We start from the raw sequence: 21,274 nt of genomic DNA, 5'->3' as shown, positions 1-21,274 counted from the left end.
AGCAGATAATATCCTTTCAGTTCACCCCAGGCGTTTCTTTACAACCTGAACTTCTACCGCTTGAGGAGGTCTTTGGCTGAATTAGATGACGTGGTGAAGTACCGGGACATCCGAGCCGCCGAAACAGAAGATATGCTCCAAATTTGGACCACGTTAAAATCGCTACTCTTACGACACTCTGGCGATAGACAGGCCCAAAGCCGGCGACAGGGACATTTACCCGGTATAGTCTTTCCATTCACGATCCTGTCACAACCATATCCTAATAGTACGCAGGCAGGAACGTTGTCGAATTTATGAAATCTGGACTAGGTAACATGCAGAGATATTTGACTGGGGCCGATGGTGCGTGGGACCGGCTTTGGGACGGGTCGAACATGGACGGGTTTTTTGAATCAGCTTGCATAGAATGGCAGGATCGGTGAAGATTGACGCGGCGTATTTGTAGCCAACCCGGTTGTATGTTGCATGACTATGCTCTGATGCCTCTCGCGCTGTCGATTTCCAATAGTGATATCACATGTAGGGAACACGAGTGCTTGCCTGGTACATGTGACGAGCGAGGGCAACCGTAGGATTGACGAGCAGTTCTGAGCGTTATGTTACTACAAGAGCGGGTTGAGGACCCCGGAAGTATGAGGTCCAAAAATGAACTGCTTATCCAATTGCGACCAACCCCTAGGCGGAGTAGATATAATGACACCATCCCGCATCGGATACCACCAAGGTGGGTAGCATGGGTCTCGAGATTGCCGCTTGGAAAGAATACCAGGGGCGCGCCCTCGTCAAATATGACCGCATTCAGATCGATTCCGCGAAACAGAAGTTCTGCCTTGAAAGGGACGTAGATAGGTGGAAGAGGATTTTCAAAAGCGACCCAAGCTGTATCGACAAGTGGGATAACGCGCCAATCGTCGCAGTCTCGCAGGAGGAACTCGAAGATGCAAGGAGAAGAAACAGCACTTCCAGTGATGAGGGACGTGCGCCGTCGCTTACATTTCAGAAACGCCAACTGCTATGTCTGGATGGTCAGTCACGCATTAGAGCCGCCTTGAGCTCAATCCTTGGGCCAGGCACCAGTGGATTCGGCCCTGTACACATCGTTCTCAACAGTGAGTACGGGCAAAGCATAGACTACAAGGAAGAAAGATACTGATAAGGAGCCACGCAAGATATCACCAATTCTCAGAAAAGCCACATCCAAAACAAGATCCCTCTGCACATCACACCGAGCGGTGGTCAAATCTACTCGAAGATTCTCGATTCGGAGAACTGGGAGGGTCGACCGCTCAATAAATTACTCAAATCTACACTGGGGCCTGGTATACAGGATGGTCTCACGACGATACAGAACTGCAATCGATTAAATGACGCAGTCAACAGAGTGAGGAGGGATCTACCGACCATAATGTATGATTACCCTTCTGGTAATGGAAAGGCTTACCATGCAACACTCTGCGAAATTGTATGTGAGTGTCGTGCAAGCAAGCCAATCGTATGAGTTCTAACGGTGACCAAGTCAATCGAAAAGTATCTGATAGGCTACATCCTGGGCTTTTGGAATGATGTCGTCAGCGAAAGCCAATCTCGAGTGGATGGCCTCAACGAGATGAAACCCGAAGACTTCCCATCAGAAGTATTCGAAAGACTACAGGGTTGTATCCCTGTGGTTTCAGAAGATGATCGCATGCAAGTCCGCGAGGTGTTTGCGAGGGCGGGGCCTTTCTGCAGATTGAGCAGCAAGCACAGAAATGCCCTTAGGCGTTCTATCCAAAGGAAGAGCGGTCTAGTTCCGTCAATGAAACTGTTTACAGTGCACATGCGGGTCCTAGAAGGCATCTCAGTTTGTATGAAAGACTTGCTTGATATCAAGACCGGGAAACGCAGGCGGGGTTGTGCAACGCCGCTCGAGAGCGTGCTCAGAGTGCTGTACACCACCGAAAGAAACGCCTGTGATAGGTACCGCATTCAAACGCTCAACGGCTGGAGGACAATCGATGCACCTTTTCAAGATCGTCGAGAACTGAGTTGCCGTCAGCTCTGGCTTTTCGTGATGCGGCATGACGACCCGAGAGATATAGATCCAAACCACCTGGCTTATGTGGCAAAGCAGCTAGGTTTCTACTCACCCCGAATAGACGAGCTTGCTATGCGGTACGAGGTGCCTGCTCGGGAAACAACTGTGGGCCTCGAGAGCTCCCCATGGAGAAATGATATCCCGGTTGAACGGAAGGAGCGTCTCGGGCCAAAGGCCACCACGTGGCTTGAGAAGTCAAGAAAGGCAAGGAAATACATGTACTTTGACTTTGCAGAGAACTTCGGGACTCGCGCAGCACAGAAGCATCTGAAGCTCGAAAATGTTACCCCGCTGGTAGAACTAGCATGTATCTACCGTGCATTTTTCGCGCATCCATTCTCGCCCTCACCGTATGCTGAGATCCCAAGTCTACACGAAACTTCCTGTTCCCAGTCTCAGACAGTTATTCATACCGACAGTGAGCGTTTGCCAGCCCCTCAGGAAAGGGTTCGTAGCAGAGATAGCTGTGAATACGAATCCGCTGCTGACGAGACAATGGAGATTGAAACCGTACCTGAACCTGACAACAGAGCTTCGTCACCCCTAGAGTATCCATTAGACAGTGAAGGAGAAAGTGAATACGAATCAGCTATTGAGAATGTGATACCTGTTCGACGGGAAGATCACACCGCGACGAGAAAGTCTGAAGGACCTCTGGGAGGGCAAACCTTAGGTGAGACAAGCGACCATGGCAGCCCTATAGGGATGTTTGAAGCCGACGAGATGGATAGTCTCCAACGGGGGAATCAAGGCATACCACCACCAAGGGAGCATGATATACAAGAGCCATTTTTATCAACCAAAAGTGGTTCTTACAGGCCTGAGCCGGATCAGCACCAACCGGCGGGACTGAGTTCGAATACCTCTAAAGTTCTCCAGTCGACTGCACAGGTTGGCCGGTCACATCTAAATTGTACATTCGCCGAGGGACAGCATCCGGAGACAATCGATCACCCAAGCCGTTCGACGGGGGAGACAAACTCCGGATGGGAGCAGTCCAGTTGAACCTGACGTTGGTATTGGAATTTCCTCGAGTCCAGGACCTGCGACCGCTGGCCCGGAGGTGAGGGATCAAGAGATGAATGCCCGTCGCGCCAGCAAACAGAATGTTTCAAGCACTGTATCGTACCCGCCTAGTCTGGTGACGCCCGATTTACGGATCGCAGCGTCAGCGGGGATGGCTCCTTCGATTTGGAGTGACGGTTACTCTGTGGACCCTACGCCGGATAGAAGATGGGATTTGGAGCCGTCTCATGAAACCCTCACAAGGTCGTCGTATCCGACTAAACACGTCGGTGATGCTTTGGAGTGGCTAGATCTGGACTACTCGCAGCATCCCTCCAAGAAACTCATCAAACCACAGGGTAATGTGAACTTACTACCAGGCCAAGGCAAGGGACTCAAAGCCTCGCAACACAGAAATTGGCATAAACTCGGAGCGAACGCCACTGGAGGGAATTTTGCGGAGACATTGCCTGTACGGGCCGACCCATCAGAGAGTGTTTTTGTAGATAGCCAACTGATGCCGGATGAGGACACGAGAAAGACCGCAAGTCCCCCAGCGGGAAGCGGACTCAATTCGGTGGAAATGGAACGGGGGAGGCAGGACGGTTCCCAGGGCCATGACCCGCCCGGGTACATTGAACCTGCGTGGTGTCAACCGGTTGAGACGGATCAATACCGGCGACCATTTTCTCACAGCGAAAGGCCCATACCCTCGGGGATAGTGCTGGAACCAGTCCAACCCGGAGTGCCGAGCGGGTATGTTGATACCACATACTCTGATCCTCTGGACGATGGTCGCCTTGACAAGAGCCAGGATGGCCCTCAAGGCTCCTCTCTGGGGGACGTCCGACATTACAATGATTGTATGAGCATGTTTGACGCGACCAGCTTTAGTGATGAAGGGAGTCCCCTGCAAAATGAGGTATTAAGCAATGCGGGTTCTCCAACGAGAGTTAGTACGGCGCAGAGCATCCCTTCGGCCGACTCCATCCCTTTCAGTGCGCTGGGCGAGGACCACGCTGCCACCAACTCGGGCAGTTGCTTGCTTCAAAGTCGCAATGAAGGTAAGTCACACCTTATTCTCCCATGATCGACCGCTTGAAACTCACGTTGCTCTCTCCTGGCAAGATAATCGATACAAAGGGTCGGTGTCTTCGTGCCAAGATGAACCCAGAACACCCGATAGAATGTTGGTGGACATTGATAGTTTGACTTCGTCGCACGCTGATAAGACATCGACACCGCCAGTGGCGTTTCCGTCTGCCCACATGGAACTCGACGACACAAGACAGGAGCAGACACCATCGGAGGGCTACGAGCAGACCATTCCGTTTTACCTACAGACGACCCCAACCTCGCCTGGCATAGAAAGCCCCTCCTCAACGCCGAGTCGGGAGGATCGCGCGGGTATCTTGCCAGTCAGTCAAGGCGACGTCGACAATCATGATTCCACCGCCACGACCCAGACCTGCCGTAGTTTGTCCACATCCCCACATTCTAGACACGAAGCAGTCCGGCCTTTCCATAAGGTGACTCGGCACCAATCCTCCCCGAACGAGGGCAAAGCCGCCAGCTGGTCCAACTGGCAGCCCCCAACGGTGGAGGATGTGAGTGGAACACAGCGAGAGGGAGAAGACTCCATGGAGGGACTTGTCTTCCACGTACCCAACTGTGTTTCCCCAGACCCACCTGATGAGCGGCCCGTGGGATCTGCATTATCCCCTCTCATGTTACAACCCCAGTATCGGGGGTCGCGAGGAGATGACATGACCCCTGCAAGCAATCAAGCGAGTTCCAGGGATGACAGGATCGCTGCAGAACAAGTAATGCCGTCTATGGATGGGCACCCACAATACATACCCTCCCCGAATGAGAACGACGCAGCGAGCAGGTCCAACTGGCAACCCCCAACGGTGGAGAATGCGAGTGAAACACAGGGAGAGGGAGAGGACTCCATGGAGGGACTTGTCTTCCACGTACCCACCATTATTCCCCCGGACCCAATTTACGAGCGGCCCGTGGAATCTGCATTATCCGCTCTCATGGTACAACCTCAATATCAGGGATGGGGAGGACCTAACGTGACCTCTGCAAGCAATCAAGCGAGTCCTAACAATGGCAGGGTCGCTGGATTCGGAGCGTCCTATCTTCCAATGCTGGCTACAGTAGAGCCGAGTCCCGAGAGGAGTGGTATTGGGGAAGGATTACATCGAAAAAGAAAGGGGGAAAGGCTCGAAGTCAAAAACTTGGTTGTCAAACGCGCCTGCATAGAATCCCCCGTGAAAGAGCGGCTAGACGCAGCATCTGGCTGGGGTATGCTACGCCAGCACCCATTACCTATGGGACAACATAACGGACAAGTAGACGGACCGAGATCGATCGCGGCCACTCAAGAGGCATTTGCATTTGTACATGGATCAGCAACAGACAGGGATACGCACACGAAGTCGGGGCCGCTTCCGCAGCAAGGCCGTGATCAACCTGAGCCGCCTGAGACCTCACAAATGCAAAGCTGCTGCTCTGTGCCACGCACAAGACCCTCTCGCAACCACGCTCGTTCAGAAAATATACCTCCTATCTGCCTGGATTTTGCGAACAAACCGGCTACCTTCGAGTCCACTCCTACAGAACCCCCGATGCAGCGCGCTAGAGCAGCACCGGCTACAATGCCAACAAGTCCGCCTCCGACTCGACCGATCATAAAAGACTGGCCAAAGTTCAGCCCAATGTTTGGTCGTGTTTCTAGCAAAGTACGTGATTCCCGGAATCAAGGTGTAATGAACAAGAAGCAGACTACAGATTGTCCCCAATCCACTACTCTCAGCCACTCGCTAGCGACAATCCCAGCATCAGTCACAGCACCAAGCTCCTTCACCCAGAGGCCTCCTCAAGATGTGCATCTAGATCGGGCAGTGCAAGAACCGGTTCCCACCCCAGGGGAAATGGGTCCTGATATACAAGACAACATGACGTTCCAAACCAAGGTGTCACCGGCCGATCCTATTTACACTGCGTTCACATATCCCAGTAGCATAGTTGATATTCTACCAACGAGGCCTAACCCTCTACCTTGTGGTTCAGGCATCTCTCTACCGGGTCAAGGGACTCTAAAGACCCATTTTGAAAGTCTATCAAAAATGACAGAAATCGGGGCTCGCAATTTATTTCCCGAATCAGACGGAAAACACAGAAAGCGAAGACGCGATACACCTGATCATCCTCACTCTTGTAACAACGAGGTGGATGTCAGGTCACCAAAGGCAGTGTTACATTGCGGAGAAGAGAAGTCGGAAAACACAAGAGCGGCCCAGGTGGAGATGATCGGCCATAGCCAACATGAAATCAGCTTGACCGATGGCCACAAACCCCACAATAAGGATGATCTTCAATCTCAAAGACAGGAGGATAATGTTAATCCCGGGTTCAACGAAGTTCCCAACAAACGTATCTGTCTGGGTTTGGACTTCCCCAAATCGCTTCAGTTTGCACTAAAGCCCCGGCAACCTAGGGGCTTTATTCTCATCGTGGAGCTTAGTGGCGTTAGCGTGATAAAGGTCCATCGTCAAACTCGAAAGACGGTTAAGGCGTGGTTTAAAAAGTATTTTCGTGGCAAGCATGGGCGATTCTTCAACAGGCATTTACAAATCGTTGAACTCAATTGTGGGAAGGCCGGAGCCATCCAGATCTCCCGGTTTTTCCAACAAGAAGATGTATTGGTCTTTGAACATCTCAGACATGATCCAATCAATGCAAAATCTCCGGCCAAGAAAATCAATGGGGAATCGCCGACCAGGAAAGCCAACGCAAAATCGCCGGCCAAGAAAATCAAAAAAGTAATCGAGAGGGTAGTCACCAGGAACATAGATACAGGCTCCCCATCCACCAATTTGCACAAATACAACCTTAGACCTCGAACTCGTCGATAAGACATGAGTTCTTTTGGTCGTTGAGTTCCTCTTTGGATCGGATCATTGGATTGATGCTCCAAGATCCTCTTCTACGCCCAGAATTTCCTAGTCTGGATTTGGCATAAAAGGCCCAATGTCAATATTGCAATTATAGTGTCCAGACTACTACCTAGGTATCTATAGGAAGGAAGACTATCATTACCATAAGAAAGCCACCCGTCTAATGGGATAATTCATTCGACCTGTTGCAGTGATGCTCCAAAAATTCAGCTCTTTTTTGATCATTTTCCCAACGGTCTGCAGACCTGAAAGGTATACGGGATTTTATTGACCTTGCAATCCCTACGATGTTGTATACAAGACCTGTCGGTTGTTCTGGACAACCGACAAAGGACCCCACATCTGCTTCGTTGTTTTTTTCTAGGTTGAAGGAAGCTTGGAACTATGCCATGTAAAAAGCACTTTGTCCAGCAATGTTGACTATATGGAAGCGCAGTGTGCTTGACTAAGTTCCATAATCCAAGTTGAGGACGGAGAGTAATTACCACGGTTGATATTTGTTGGGAGGTCAGATGACCCCCCTTGCTTAGATAGCTCTCTCTCCCTCTCTCTCCCTCTCTCTCTCTTCCTTCTTTTCCCCAGTCGGTCCTTTTGCTTCACAGCCAAAATCTACTGTTTTGAAGCGATTCGTGCTTCTCCGTAGATCCGCCTGTCCTCAATATTGTTGTCGTAGAAGCAGACTACAACGGAATGCAGTTTAGAAATGATCATCTCTAGTATTAAGTAGAACGGTGTGTGGAGTATAGAATTTCTTGAGCTGGACACGCAAACGGTTGCAAGAAGCGGCTTTGCACAAAACAACAGGGATTCCTTGCTCAGGATTCTTGACTCTTTGTGAGGAAATCGTTTCTGTAAAGGATCATCCAAATACACAAAGGGAAAGTGCTAAAGGCAACTCCGCGCAGACTAGGTCTTGTTGAAGCGAAAGCCTTATTGGTAAGTTTCCGTAGATTCACCATTGTAATCGCAATTTTCATGACACTAGCCATCCCCGAGAACAGGAACTATGTTGAAGATCTTTATCTGCCACTTCTTGAAGAAGTTCCATCGAGATCCGCCTATACAGGCGGAGCAAGGCTTGCGCTGTTTGTCTGTTCAAGGGCCACGAGAGATGGCGTTGGCTTGCAAGTTTGCACTTGGAGTCCCTGAGAGAAGGACGCCAAGCCATCTGCTTGTAGCGTGTCTAGGGTCGATAGCGGAAGGGTTCCAACTACACCGCAAGAGTTACAGTCATTAGCGAAATCAGCTTCCGCCCCAAGCATAGCTTTTTTATTTTCGAGCCCCGCTGCCAAGGCGTTAGTGTAGGAAATTATTTGACAGGCCCCAATATACTGCCAACAGCTTCAAGTACTGTATAGTATTTACGGTATCGTTACAGTTGTGATTTTACTCAAGATATCGTACAGTTCACAATGATTACTAAATAAAATGCATACGTCAAACCATCCAAGTGGCACTATTGAGAAATCATCATATTCTATTGATCATGATAGACTAGTACTGTGCACAGTTCAGCCTACAAAGTGCTGAGCATTTTTCTCCCGCATTATATTTTCCAAAATGGTAAATTGACACCTGACTTGATGTTTAAACCAGTTAAACCGATAAATTAGGGATGCCCTCAAGATTAAGGTACTCTGCCCTATCCTAATTGGGAATCATTGTCGATCTTGAATGGAATACCATGGAGCCTTGAAGATCATAGTGCAAACAAAACAAACATGATGCATGTACCTGGTGAAGGAGACGACCCCTGACACCGCAACTTACTGATTGGCAGCCGAGACCCAACCAAGCCTGGCCCTGTCACGTGCAATTCCGTATACCCCAATGCCCCCGGGTCTACAACCAGCAAAACACTTCGACACGATCATGCTCACTGAGCATTGGGGTGAGTGAGTGGGCCCGCGGCAACAATGTCTGATGTTGGCACAATGGTCTCCCACTACCTGTCAACTCACAACGCAAGTCCCTTGTTTCTTTGTCGTGCTCAACACCACCGCTCTCTCCAGGTACGCTTCGCAGAAATGATACTTTCAAGAATCCAGGCTCCGCGGTATCTCTCAATGAAGATTTCTGACGAAGCTACACATTAGTTCCGGAAGCATGGCCTGCAGTCTTTATGATACTCAAAACGACCTACGATTTGACACCTTTGATCAAACGGACCAATCCTCGCTATTCGCACCAACCCCAGGATACCATATACCCAGAACACCATCCGTTATTGGCTCTATCGATTATAACAACGTTTTGGGTGATGAATCACCTGCCTTGCCAGATAGGCAGTCGGAGCCGAGTCAGATACCACTACTTCAACTATCCGAGTGGGAGGAGGGAAAGTCGTATGACGAATCTCCACCTACTTATCTGCACTACTGGATTGTGTGGAAAGTGACTCTCAACAACAAGGTTGTCAGAAAGAATACAGAGCAAGACCTGGTTTTGGCTCCTCGGTTCTATTGGCGTCTGTTCCTGCAGCCAAAGTTGAAGGAACTTGTGGGCAAGAAATTTCCGCAAAGGAGGGTTGAACTAGATGACACAGCTATCGTGGTATCTGTGAATCACCGCACCTAGCAAGATCTCATTCTCTGTTTTGACCAAACTGATGTACAGTCGATAGCGAAATCAGCTTCCGCCCCAAGAACTGCTTTTCTATTTTGTGGCCCCACTTTCGAGACATTAGTGCGCAATTTTTAGTCAACTGTTTATCATGTGTTGCTGAATATGACAATATCGGAAAACACTGATACACTGTGCTGTCAGTATAGCAAATTGCCTTTGGTACCTATCACATGACATGATGTCAGAAATGAGGCTGAGAATCATGTTTGTTCTGTTTGATATGTTTTGTTTGCTTATCATATTGCTTATAAAACATCCATCAATTGCCAGAACCAAGGGGTATGTATAACTGTCGGCGAATATGAAGGCTACGCAGGAAAGATGTTAACCCAGAAGGTAATAATATTGACTCTGGAGAGAAAAAGGAAGAGAGAGAATGCTAGCTACAGTAATACTAATGAAGTCCTGGGAAGTGTGATCGCGTGCATCTTCACATGCAAGTCACGTGATCGCCAACAATAACAATTCAGAAAGCTTCATGTTTATCTAAGAATCCTACAAGACCGCCTGATTTGATGCGTGTCACATGGACCCAAAAGGTAAGTAGGATAGGGTAACAGACAGCCGGCCCAGGTAATGAGAGAAAATCTCTTTAGTTGAGTAAGTCACATTAGATTGACTGAAAAAGCCAAGCAGGTTCATTTGGGTTCTGTGCTTCCCATTTCATTATTTTTTGAAATGGCTGGATCAAGGATTATGGATCATAGACAAATTGTTTCAGTACTGAGAGTAAGGACTAGAGGACAACTACCTAGGGAGAGAACGAAAACGACGATAGGAGGTATTAAGAAGTTTGAGTTGAACATGGTAATGTACGATCATGATGAAACCTTCAGCCTTTTGGAAGGGGAAGATTGGGAGGTCGACTGATCAGCATATTGATGTTCCTGGAGAAGTTTCACTATGTGGTGATAACCTCCCCGATGAGCTGCTTGGAGGGCATTTCCGTGGTCTCCACCCTGGGCATTGATATCGGCTCCTCGCTCTAGCAGCATGTGTGCGATCTTGTGGTGTCCTCCAGAACAAGCAGCATGGAGGGCATTTCCGTACCCTCCACCCTGGGCGTTTATATCGGCTCCTCGCTCTAGCAGTATCTGTGCGATCTTGTCGTGTCCTCTAAGACAAGCACCCTGGAGGGCATTTCCGTAGTCTCCACCTTGGGCGTTGATATCGGCTCCTTGCTCTAGCAGCATCTGTGCTATCTTGTCGTGTCCTCCGGAACAAGCACCCTGGAGGGCATTTCCGTGGTGTCCACCCTGGGCGTTGATATCGGCTCCTCGCTCTAGCAGTATCTGTGCGATCTTGTCGTGTCCTCCGGAACAAGCACCCTGGAGGGCATTTCCGTGGTGTCCACCCTGGGCGTTGATATTGGCTCCTTGCTCTAGCAGCATCTGTGCGATCTTGTCGTGTCCTCCGGAACAAGCAGCCTGGAGGGCATTTCCGTAGTATCCACCCTGGGCGTTGATATCGGCTCCTTGCTCTAGTAGCATCTGTGCGATCTTATCGTATCCTCCGGAATAAGCAGCCTGGAGGGCATTTCTGTAGTCTCTACCCTGGGCGTTGACATCGGCTCCTCGCTCTAGCAGTATCTGTACAATCTTATCGTGTCCTCCAGAACAAGCAGCCTGGAGGGCATTTCCGTAGTATCCACCCTGGGCGTTGATATCGGCTCCTTGCTCTAGCAGCATCTGTGCGATCTTATCGTGTCCTCCGGAATAAGTAGCCTGGAGAGCATTTCCGTAGTCTCTACCCCGGGCGTTGATATTGGCTCCTTGCTCTAGCAGTGTCCGTACGATCTTATCGTGTCCTCCGGAATAAGCAGCCTGGAGGGCATTTCCGTAGTCTCCACCTTGGGCGTTGACATCGGCTCCTTGCTCTAGCAGCATCTGTGCGATCTTATTGTGTCCTCCGGAACAAGCAGCATGGAGGGCATTTCCGTACCCTCCACCTTGGGCGTTGATATTGGCTCCTCGCTCTAGCAGCATCTGTGCGATCTTGTCGTGTCCTCTAAGACAAGCACCCTGGAGGGCATTTCCGTAGTCTCCACCTTGGGCGTTGACATCGGCTCCTTGCTCTAGCAGCATCTGTGCGATCTTATTGTGTCCTCCGGAACAAGCAGCATGGAGGGCATTTCCGTACCCTCCACCTTGGGCGTTGATATTGGCTCCTCGCTCTAGCAGTATCTGTGCGATCTTGTCGTGTCCTCTAAGACAAGCACCCTGGAGGGCATTTCCGTAGTCTCCACCTTGGGCGTTGACATCGGCTCCTTGCTCTAGCAGCATCTGTGCGATCTTATTGTGTCCTCCGGAACAAGCAGCATGGAGGGCATTTCCGTACCCTCCACCTTGGGCGTTGATATTGGCTCCTCGCTCTAGCAGCATCTGTGCGATCGTGTGGTGTCCTCCGGAACAAGCCGCGTAGAGGGCATTTCCGTAGTCTATACCCTGAGCGTTGACATCGGCTCCTCGCTCTAGCAGTATCTGTACAATCTTATCGTGTCCTCCAGAACAAGCAGCCTGGAGGGCATTTCCGTAGTCACCACCTTGGGCGTTGATATCGGCTCCTCGCTCTAGCAGCATCTGTGCGATCTTATCGTGTCCTCCAGAACAAGCAGCCTGGAGGGCATTTCCGAGCTCTCCGCCCTGGGCGTTGACATCAGCTCCTCGCTCTAGCAGTATATACGCGATCTTATTGTGTCCTCTAAGACAAGCACCCTGGAGGGCATTTCCGTGGTGTCCACCCTGGGCGTTGATATCGGCTCCTCGCTCTAGCAGTATCTGTGTGATCTTATCATGTCCTCCGTCACAAGCAGCCTGGAGGGCATTTCCGTAAATACCTCCCTGGGCGTTGACATCGGCTCCTTGCTCTAGCAGTATCTGTGCGATCTTATCGTATCCTCCGAAACAAGCCGCGTAGAGGGCATTTCCGAAATATCTACCCTGGGCGTTGATATCGGCTCCTTGCTCTAGCAGCATCTGTGCGATCTTGTCGTGTCCTCCGGAACAAGCCGCGTAGAGGGCATTTCCGTAGTCTCTACCCTGGGCGTTGACATCGGCTCCTTGCTCTAGCAGCATCTTCACAATTTCATCGGAACCATGCAGTGAAGCCCATGTAAGCGGATATGTATTAGTAGTATCCGGTGTATCAATATCCAACTTATCTGTCGCAAGTAGCAAGCTAACCTGTTGCGTATGGCCATTGAATGCTGCCAGCTGCAGTGCATTCATTCGAGGCGCTCTCCGGTTTGGCATCACTGCTTGCCAGAAGAGGGACAGCCATGGAGAAAATTGCTCTTCACATGTGTCATACAATCGACGTACTCGATCAATCATCTCCTGGTCTGAACTCAATGTCATGTGTCTCACGTGATCGGGCCAATGTATAGCTGCATATCCCAAAAGGCTCTCAGAAGCCCGCGATGCGCCGGTGAAATCTTCAGCATCTTCTGCTAATAGATACTGCACGCACAAAACAGCCATTTGGTTCTCAGTGTCATTGAGGCCGCATGCGTATGAAAAATTCAGATCGTTCGAATTTGCCTTTTCAATGAGAAATTCCCTTGCTGTCTGGTGAATCAGATAGATCTTGGAGTTCTTGACGAAAACAAAAAGGCCGCATAAACGACGGAGCTTCGTCTCCAGCCGCAGTGGATCAACTACAGCCAGTGCTGCCGGCCGCGATTGTGGGGATCGAGCCAAGCCCAACGCGGTAGCCATTTCTGCTATCGTCAAAGGCCGCCGTGCTCCAACAATGATCTGCAAGACCTTTTTCACGATGCTCTCCTGGCCAGGAGGCACTCGACTAAGAATCTTCTCATATGCCTGGCCGACCGACGAAGGTATCATTTGAACTGATTCCTCGGCGGGACAAAGGCTATTCTCAAAGGTAGATCGAATGTCGTCAATGGCCAAATATAGCCAAAGATATGTGCGGTGTTCCATTCCTAACAATTTCGCCTCCAGCCGCTGCTGTATATCCCATGATAGCGGTGCTGTGTCGGCCAGCTCTCTTACTCGCATCTTCACCACCAGATCTATTTCCCTGTGGATCTGATCATTTTCTTCTTCGCCCTTCAGGTGCAGATGTGGAAAAGAGTCCGTGGTCGGTTGGAAGCCATTCTGGATACGGTCATAGGGACGACTAGTGATTAGAAACTTCAAAGAGGTCTCTTTGGTCGGTGCAAATTTCTGGCGGTGGAAGAGCTGGAGCTTCTGAATCAATCGATCCTGATCAACATCACGGCATTCATCAAGTGCATCCAAAATGCAGATCGTCTGGGACGAAGCATTAGATGATGTTGCCGCTATGAAGATTCGCCACAGCTCATCAGCCTCATTTCGGAGCGCCTCTCCATTCCTTTCCCATGAGGTTATGGCGTAAGGTAATAGGTGGGGCTGCTGATCAAAGAGCTGATGCAGTATGGAACATAAAGCTTCATCAAGTCGGTTTTGCTCTTCATTGTCTTTGAAAAAAAGTAACAAATAGTCACTGCTGGACTTGAAGCTAGCAACTGATCATCTATAATTGATCTGGCCAGGACAGATTTCCCGCAGCCTGGATCGGCGGAGACCCATAAAAGGTCATTGTGGCTGCTAGTTAACCAACGAAGGTATTCGGAACTCTGTAACGCCCAATGGCAAGTTCCTTCCGCTCGGCATGGATTCACGTTTTTTTGTTCCTCGTAGTTTGATTTCTTGAAAACTTGATGACAGCGTTGTTGTTGCTCCGTTAAAGCTCTTATTTTCTGCTCATCTTGATGTCGCTCTCGTTGGTCGTACGCCCGCTCTGCATTTTGGTTGGTACTTTTCAGCACATCTGTATCATTTTGCTGGTTATTATGTATTCGAGCGATAATGATAAGACTACCTTGACAAACCAGATAGAATGACACTAATTTTCTCCTCGGCGTCAATTCTGTTCAGAGAAATTCTCTGCAGAAGGTCCTTCGCATATGCAGCTGCCACCATCGCTGCATACCCTTGCCACTCTTTATTTTTATGGGAGTCGGCATAGTCGCATATGCCGCGAATCACGAGGCAGGGGAAATGGTTCATGAGCCCCGCCGCTTCCATCTCAAAGCAAAGAACATCCTTTTCAACAACAAGCCTATCCCGAATCAAGGCATCTTTCATCAGCTGGTTTGAGGATGCAATCAAGCCATAGTGAATGGCAGGGTTATCCTCGTCGTCTGTCCGTTCTTGTCGCGATACCAAGTGAGACCGAGCATCGCCGCATGTCACTGCACAGCTTGCTTCGTCGACAGGATGAACAAACTCGCTTCGATATAGCTTATCACTGCTTGCTTCCGGCCGCCTGTACTTCTTCCGTAGTCTTGGCTTCTGTTCTAGAATACTGTTGATAGATTCTTCAAGCCGATGCCCGTCGCTCTCATAATCACTCTTCAGTGCACTGAGCGCCGTTCGTAAGGATGTTGGCGGCTGGTTTAGGACTCCTGTTTGTTGGAAACTTTGATGCTGTATCGCTTTGCCAAAGTCGTACTGGAAAACACTACCCCGTCCATCTCGAGATGCGCTGACCACAATATCGCCCAGGCGAATATCATGCTTGGGGCTTGGTGCGCCGCCACCGATGCCGACCATCAGGCCAATTTTGATGTTTGGAAAGCTATGCAGCATGTCTCGTGCCACGCTTGCTGCAGATGCGGTACCGTACTCACCGTCAGGTAAGACTGCAATGACGGCCTTATGCTTGCCGATCATGCCTACTGTATAGGCATTGTTGTCCGCCGGAGAGAGAGGTTCCGGCATTAGGTGCGTCTCATCCAGAAAAGCCTTTGCCGCCGTGTACTCCGTACTGATGGCGCAAATCCACCCCACGGTGTATTGCTTAGGGTCAGACATTATTGATCCGTGGAGGCAGCACCATGGGCGTAGAGGTAAGAGAAGATTTTGGAGAGGAAACAAAGGTCTTGGAGGGAAGAGAGCAACAAAAAGTTGCGAGTTAGGGAAACGCTTAGCCCCGCGACAAACACGCAGCGGCGGGCGGGGGAGGGGGGTACGTGTTATCCACAGCGGAGCGTGTCGGGCCGGACACTGCCTCAAGGCTGAGCTTTGTGGACCCACTTCCACGGATATACACAAATAAACAATCACATCCGCCAGGACCTAAGTTAGTCGCTATGGAATGCTTACGTTTAGACCGTTTGCAGACTAGCGCAATGTTACTTGCCCCGTGATTGGGTGAAGAAGCACATTCGGTCTTGGACTAACATTGGCGAAGATTATGGAGCCTGTAGACTTAAGAACCCTATCTATTTGTGAAACATACCTGGAGGGAATGGCAGTGTTGGCAGCGACGAAAGAGTAACTGGCACGCAGAGTGCGTGAACAGGTGCTGAACAGGCCCTGAACGACCGTTGTGCAAACCTGCAGAATAAATCCTGTGGGTCGCTCACCCCACTGATCAGGGAGCATGATCCGAGTCGAGATGTTTTGCGTGATGTTCGCCTGGGGCTCTAGACTAGAAGGAATCGCACGTGGTAGGGGGTAGACTGTTTTATCTTGTTGAGGTTAATTCAGCAAGTTGCGGGCACAGAAAGGCGTCTCTTTGATGGCATGGACATGACGTCATGTTCATTTTGTGTGCACCAGATCTTCCGCGTTCCATGGAAATCTGTGCAAGATCGAAAATTATTCCTAATCAGTATAAGCCAGGGTACTATGCCTTCAATTAGAAGGAGTTATCGGCGTGAGATCAAATCAGGGTAAAGGTATAGGAGTGAGGAGGAAATTCTGTATAGGTCAAAAAATAGGAGGCTAGATTGTGTACACTACTACTGATAAGCCTTTAATATTCCAACATCGCATGAGACCACCAGTTGTACGCACCCTCTAATACTTGATTGAGTATGTTAGAACAACGTTAATTCTGGAAAATATAGGTGAATTTGATACGGTCACTCTGCTGTTAATACCATTCATGACCTTGCACAGTAATATTCATAATTGAGGCCCGTCAAATAAATATTCGCGCTAATGCCTTGGCAGTGGGGCCCGAGGAAAGAAAACGAGTCTTTAGGGAGGAAGCTGTTTTCGCTATCGACTGTAGACCCGATGGTAGAGCGCCCGGGAGCAGGCTTAGGAATCAGGGGATTACCGTAAGCATTGAAGTTATATAGGCCACACACACAGCCATCAATAATGGGCTTCAAGCTAACTCCGGCAAGAATGGTCGTTCCATCGCGCGAAATCGAGAAGGATTGCTCTCCGGGACTCATGGGTGCTTCATGGGAAGATGCCCCAGCTGGCGCGGCATATTGATACAGGCTGCCTCCAGAGCCGATCTGGATCGATGCGGGGCTCCGCAACAGAGAGACCACGAACACAGAGTCCCGCACGGATTGCCAGCCATCTGGTCGCCCAAGGAAGTAGTCCCCACTACGGTTGTTCGCTTGCGCCATACATGTATCGGTGGAGTCGCAATCTTGGCGCGCGCAGCGCGGGGCGATACCAATAGATGAGCCGGTCTGAGGTGATGTAATCGTCGGGAGAAGATGCCCCTGCCTTGAATGCCGCAATGAATGGCTTGGCCATCGTTGCCCATCCGTCATGGGGCCTATGAGCATTAGAACTCGGTACGATCGCGCAGGGGGAAGCTGATACATGTCATTGACCCACTTCGAAGCCCCGTTGTCAGTGTGCGGGGCGTGCAGCGAGCCCGTGTAGTGGGATTCGCCATAATCATTCCATGTGACAATTTCCACGAAGCGCGGTTGCATTGCCAAGATCTCGCGCCAGCGGTCGTACCACAGCAAGTCGGCAGGAAATATCCAGTTCTTGCTGTAGGAGACTTCCGGGTCCGAAGTGTGTAAAAAACCACGGCGACACAGCTTTCGGACGGTCAGCGCAGGGAGCGTCAAAGGGGCCAGGGTTCGGCGGGTCAGAATACTCACGCGCTATGTAGGCTTTTCCTGCCAGTGTGTTTATGTACAGCTGGTCACCCTCGCCAACGGAAATGTTGTTATGTGGTGTGGGTGCTTTGTTTCTTCCGTTGTGAGGCCAGGCCATCCAGTTGAAGAGGCCGTCAACGGAGGAAACGTTCAGGTCCAGGCCTGGGTCAAAGTTGGGAGCGAAGAAAAGTGGGATTCCTGCTGCTGCTCTCAGCGCCGGCACATCCAGTCCGTCTCCGGCGAAAGTCGATGCAAACACCTTGTTGTCCACGATCAGTTGAGCAGGCCGGGGCGAAACGCGCAATCATCTCACCGATTTCGACGGCTTGATCAGTTTGCCACCAATTGAAATCAAACGAAATGAAGACCTTCATCGACTGCTGTCCGGCAGATGCGTAGGCCAGCTCAAGCTGCTTGGTGGTGTCTGCGTCTACACCGATGTTCAATGCGAATGCGTCGATTCCCAGTTATTTGGCACGCCGCATGTCCTCGTCGTAGTCAGATATATTTCGGCGGTTGCTGCTGGTCCCAATCTGTGAATTCGTCATCTGATTGTCCATGTTGATCAGACCCTTTCACTGTCCCATACTTACCATGAAATGAGCAAATACAAGACGATCGCTGACCTGTTTGGTGGCTGAGAGGACTTTCTGTGTGAGCGCCTTGTACGTTTGCCCCTACAGCGAGTGCCAGATGCAAGAAACGTAAAATAGCACGAGGTGCCATCTTGTGATACAAATGGTGTGGGGTGCAGCGAGTCAAATCAACAAAGACTGTCCCAGCGCGAATCAGTCCAGCTTAGCGTCTTCCGTTAGGCTCGAATGGCGTTGGGAAGAAGCCTCGGATAAACTTTGATAGGCATGCACGCACAGCTCTCAGAGGTGGAATGCTCTTCTTGGTTATAAAGCGCCGTTAAGCTATCTCTCCCTCTTGCTGGGTATGTACAGAACCTAAACTCTCAGCAATCTCTGACTCTCTGTATTAATAAACAGCGACGGGGTCAAAGCAGCTGATCACGTAAATGTTAGTGTATAAAAAACGGTTCGTTGTTGTAAAGGCATAGATGAAAGACTCAGTATATGATCTCTAGACAAATGAAAATGCGTAAATCTACCAAAGCTATTTGTAGCATGTGACGAGAAGGTTGCTATACTGCTCGTATCATATATACATCATCATGTCAAGAAACTCTTCATCTCAACACCGATCTAGCCAATACACATTGCGTTATCTATGTTGCTCAATTTCCTGTGTAATCAAAGCCATTACGCTTAGAGACGGTGTCTCTTCGTGAGGCTTTGGAGTCTCTGGCTTGTCTTTCTCGGTTTCAATACTCCTCCCCTACGAGAGGAGATACCGAGGAATTGCAGAATCGGCTTACTCCGTCTATCCCCCGAGGCATTTCATGGTTATCCCCAAATCCAAAGGTAATGACTCCATTCAATGGTGGGTGGACCTGGCCACTTATTAGACAGCGAATTACACATGATCATGATTCATAAAGAATATATCTAGAGAGCCACAGTGCTGTCCAACCTCGGGATGAATCAGACCGATCTGCCCCTCGTCAAGGAGAGAGGCTGGGATCGGACACCACAGCCGATTGCGGCACAAGTATCTACGGAGCGTCCCTTTTGGGGTATCCCAAACCGACAACTCGTTGAACGTGATCATTACGGTCGGCGCGGGCGTTTGCCTGGTTTGCAAGGTCCCCGCTGGTGTAGATAGTAGATCCAGACCTCTCTCTCTCTTCCTTCTTTCCTCAGGTCTCACAATACATACTGTTTTCCCGTCAATTACGCAACTATACGTGCAGCACTCTCATTTAGCCGGATTCAGGCCTGATTGTCAAGTAAGTATTAAATTGGAGTTTCAATTTTAGTTGTCTTCCTTAGGTCGGATATAGAATTGTGAGCCCAGGCCGAGAGTCATAATATGCAATTCAGACTACATCTATTTCCAACGCAGACAAGTATCACCGTGTTGGCCAATCTGAAAATCCTCTCCGATACGGAATCATCTAGTTCCGCTCTTCAACACTGGGAGGTACGCAGGGGCAAATACTCTGCAGCTACCAAGTACAATGTATCTTTTGGAAATCACGGGTCCTTGTGATATTCGGCCTCTGCATTATTCCCATAGTAAGATCCCCCCCCCCCCTCTCATCCTCATGTCATATTACATATTCCTACATACATATTGCTCCATAGTAAACCGTACTTTATGTCAACCTCCCAATCTTGAAAGTCGCAAATTTGTCAGCCTGTGAAAGTTCCCTGTGTATTCATCGCAATTCATCGATCTCTCCATCCTTAGTGCTCGTAAGATAACGTAACATTCTATATATCAATATTGAAATCTTTTGCCCCAATGATGAAGCATTCAATGAATCCATCAATCACACATTTCATAGATCGAAGACAGAGGATGTCTATGAGATACTTGCGTCTCAGGACCTTCCCCCTTGCGCCCTCGCTCGAACGCAAGTAATTTGACTACAATGGCCCTGAGGACAGAAAGGTTTCAATGCTCGGCGGTATAGTTGTCTGCCTCGCCAAGCTGGTGAAACTCAACTATCCTCTGCAAATTTTCAATCGGTCGTTGTGGTGAGAGCTTGAGATCAAAGTAGTCCTCTTCTAAAAATGACTTTCACCGGGATCGATCCACGGCCGGCCGTATCCTTTAGCGACTTAACGCTTCCATAGAAGCGACGAGAAAGTTAATCATAGAAGATGGATGCCACTCACTTTTATTTGAAGGCTGTAACAAGTTGGGACGGTGACTGGTAGGTTTCACCCCACGCCGGCGGGATTCGACGCAAAAGCGACTTGCGCCCGAATAGTCGGGTTTACTTCTACTCATGACAGTACAGAGATTGAACTCACAGGATGCAGCGGAACAAGTAAGCTTTGCAAGAGTACTCATATTTAAAATTTATCTTCGCCAACAATGTCTTCGAAGTTGAGACTATAAATTGACATCGGCGGATGAAATATCAAAAGAATAATCAAAAAGAAGCCGAACAGATGTGGTACCAGAGGTATCCAAAAGCATAACCAACAGCTCACTCCAACGCTTTTCTCAGCAAGAACTAATTTTTAACCTAGATCAAGGTCTTGATGAGACAATGTGCGTCTAGTCCGTGCCTTTCAGCTCTGCCGATCTGATGCGCCAAGGGCGATACATTTATGACATGATCCCGCTGTGATATTCGTGTAGAGAATGTTCATCAACGATGGATTGAGAAGAGTCATCACTGACTCGCAAAACTCTTTTTTGAACCCTTCTTTAACACTTACCCCCTTTGTAACAGTGGTGGGATTGTGGGAACCATTTTTGAAATGGTTTAAGGTGCTGTGCGGAGTCAGCCAATTACTGGATGTATTATGCATCCTGCTTCTCTGGCTCCCCATTGCTTCAGTTCTCAGTTCCCTCGTTTGTGATGGCCACGGACCACCTGGATGGGTTCCTGATGTACCAATCATCACGGGTGCCGAGCTAGCTTCGTGCTGTAAATCGTGTCACCGCACTCGGACCCTCGGGTCTCTTTGAGAGTATGGTCCTTAGCACATGGTAGGCCTCCAAAGTCCTGCTGGTTCTATCGGACGTGCGGTTGCAACTGTTGAATCTATGTCGTTTTTCTCAATCTGCGATGGGCGCTACTCGATTCACAAAACAGCGGAGTAATGT

General features: G+C 49.5%; 3 protein-coding genes across 3 annotated transcripts; 1 reads left to right on the top strand and 2 right to left on the bottom strand.

The window, feature by feature from the left end:
• Window positions 1-736: 736 nt before the first annotated feature.
• Window positions 737-7,008, top strand: N7506_005573 (uncharacterized protein; the record flags this gene model as incomplete). Its single annotated transcript, XM_056954866.1, has 6 exons — window positions 737-1,112; window positions 1,173-1,322; window positions 1,377-1,465; window positions 1,520-2,750; window positions 3,118-4,146; window positions 4,211-7,008. 6 exons carry the CDS (start codon window positions 737-739, stop codon window positions 7,006-7,008), a joined length of 5,673 nt encoding a protein of 1,890 aa, XP_056811843.1.
• A 3,485-nt stretch (window positions 7,009-10,493) lies between these two features.
• On the bottom strand, window positions 10,494-15,536 carry N7506_005572 (uncharacterized protein; the record flags this gene model as incomplete). Its single annotated transcript, XM_056954865.1, is given in 4 exon segments — window positions 10,494-12,650; window positions 12,858-14,084; window positions 14,102-14,490; window positions 14,552-15,536. 4 exon segments carry the CDS (start codon window positions 15,534-15,536, stop codon window positions 10,494-10,496), a joined length of 4,758 nt encoding a protein of 1,585 aa, XP_056811842.1.
• A 1,076-nt stretch (window positions 15,537-16,612) lies between these two features.
• N7506_005571 (uncharacterized protein) lies at window positions 16,613-18,144 on the bottom strand (the record flags this gene model as incomplete). Its single annotated transcript, XM_056954864.1, has 4 exons — window positions 16,613-17,484; window positions 17,588-17,818; window positions 17,898-18,014; window positions 18,063-18,144. 4 exons carry the CDS (start codon window positions 18,142-18,144, stop codon window positions 16,613-16,615), a joined length of 1,302 nt encoding a protein of 433 aa, XP_056811841.1.
• Between the last annotated feature and the right edge of the window lie 3,130 nt (window positions 18,145-21,274).

This window comes from Penicillium brevicompactum (assembly GCF_028827555.1).
Source record: "Penicillium brevicompactum strain IBT 35665 chromosome Unknown utg000004l_segment0_segment0, whole genome shotgun sequence".
Taxonomy (NCBI): domain Eukaryota; kingdom Fungi; phylum Ascomycota; class Eurotiomycetes; order Eurotiales; family Aspergillaceae; genus Penicillium; species Penicillium brevicompactum.
Note: the sequence above shows the minus strand (reverse complement) of the source record. Positions and strands in the feature narration are given on the sequence as shown.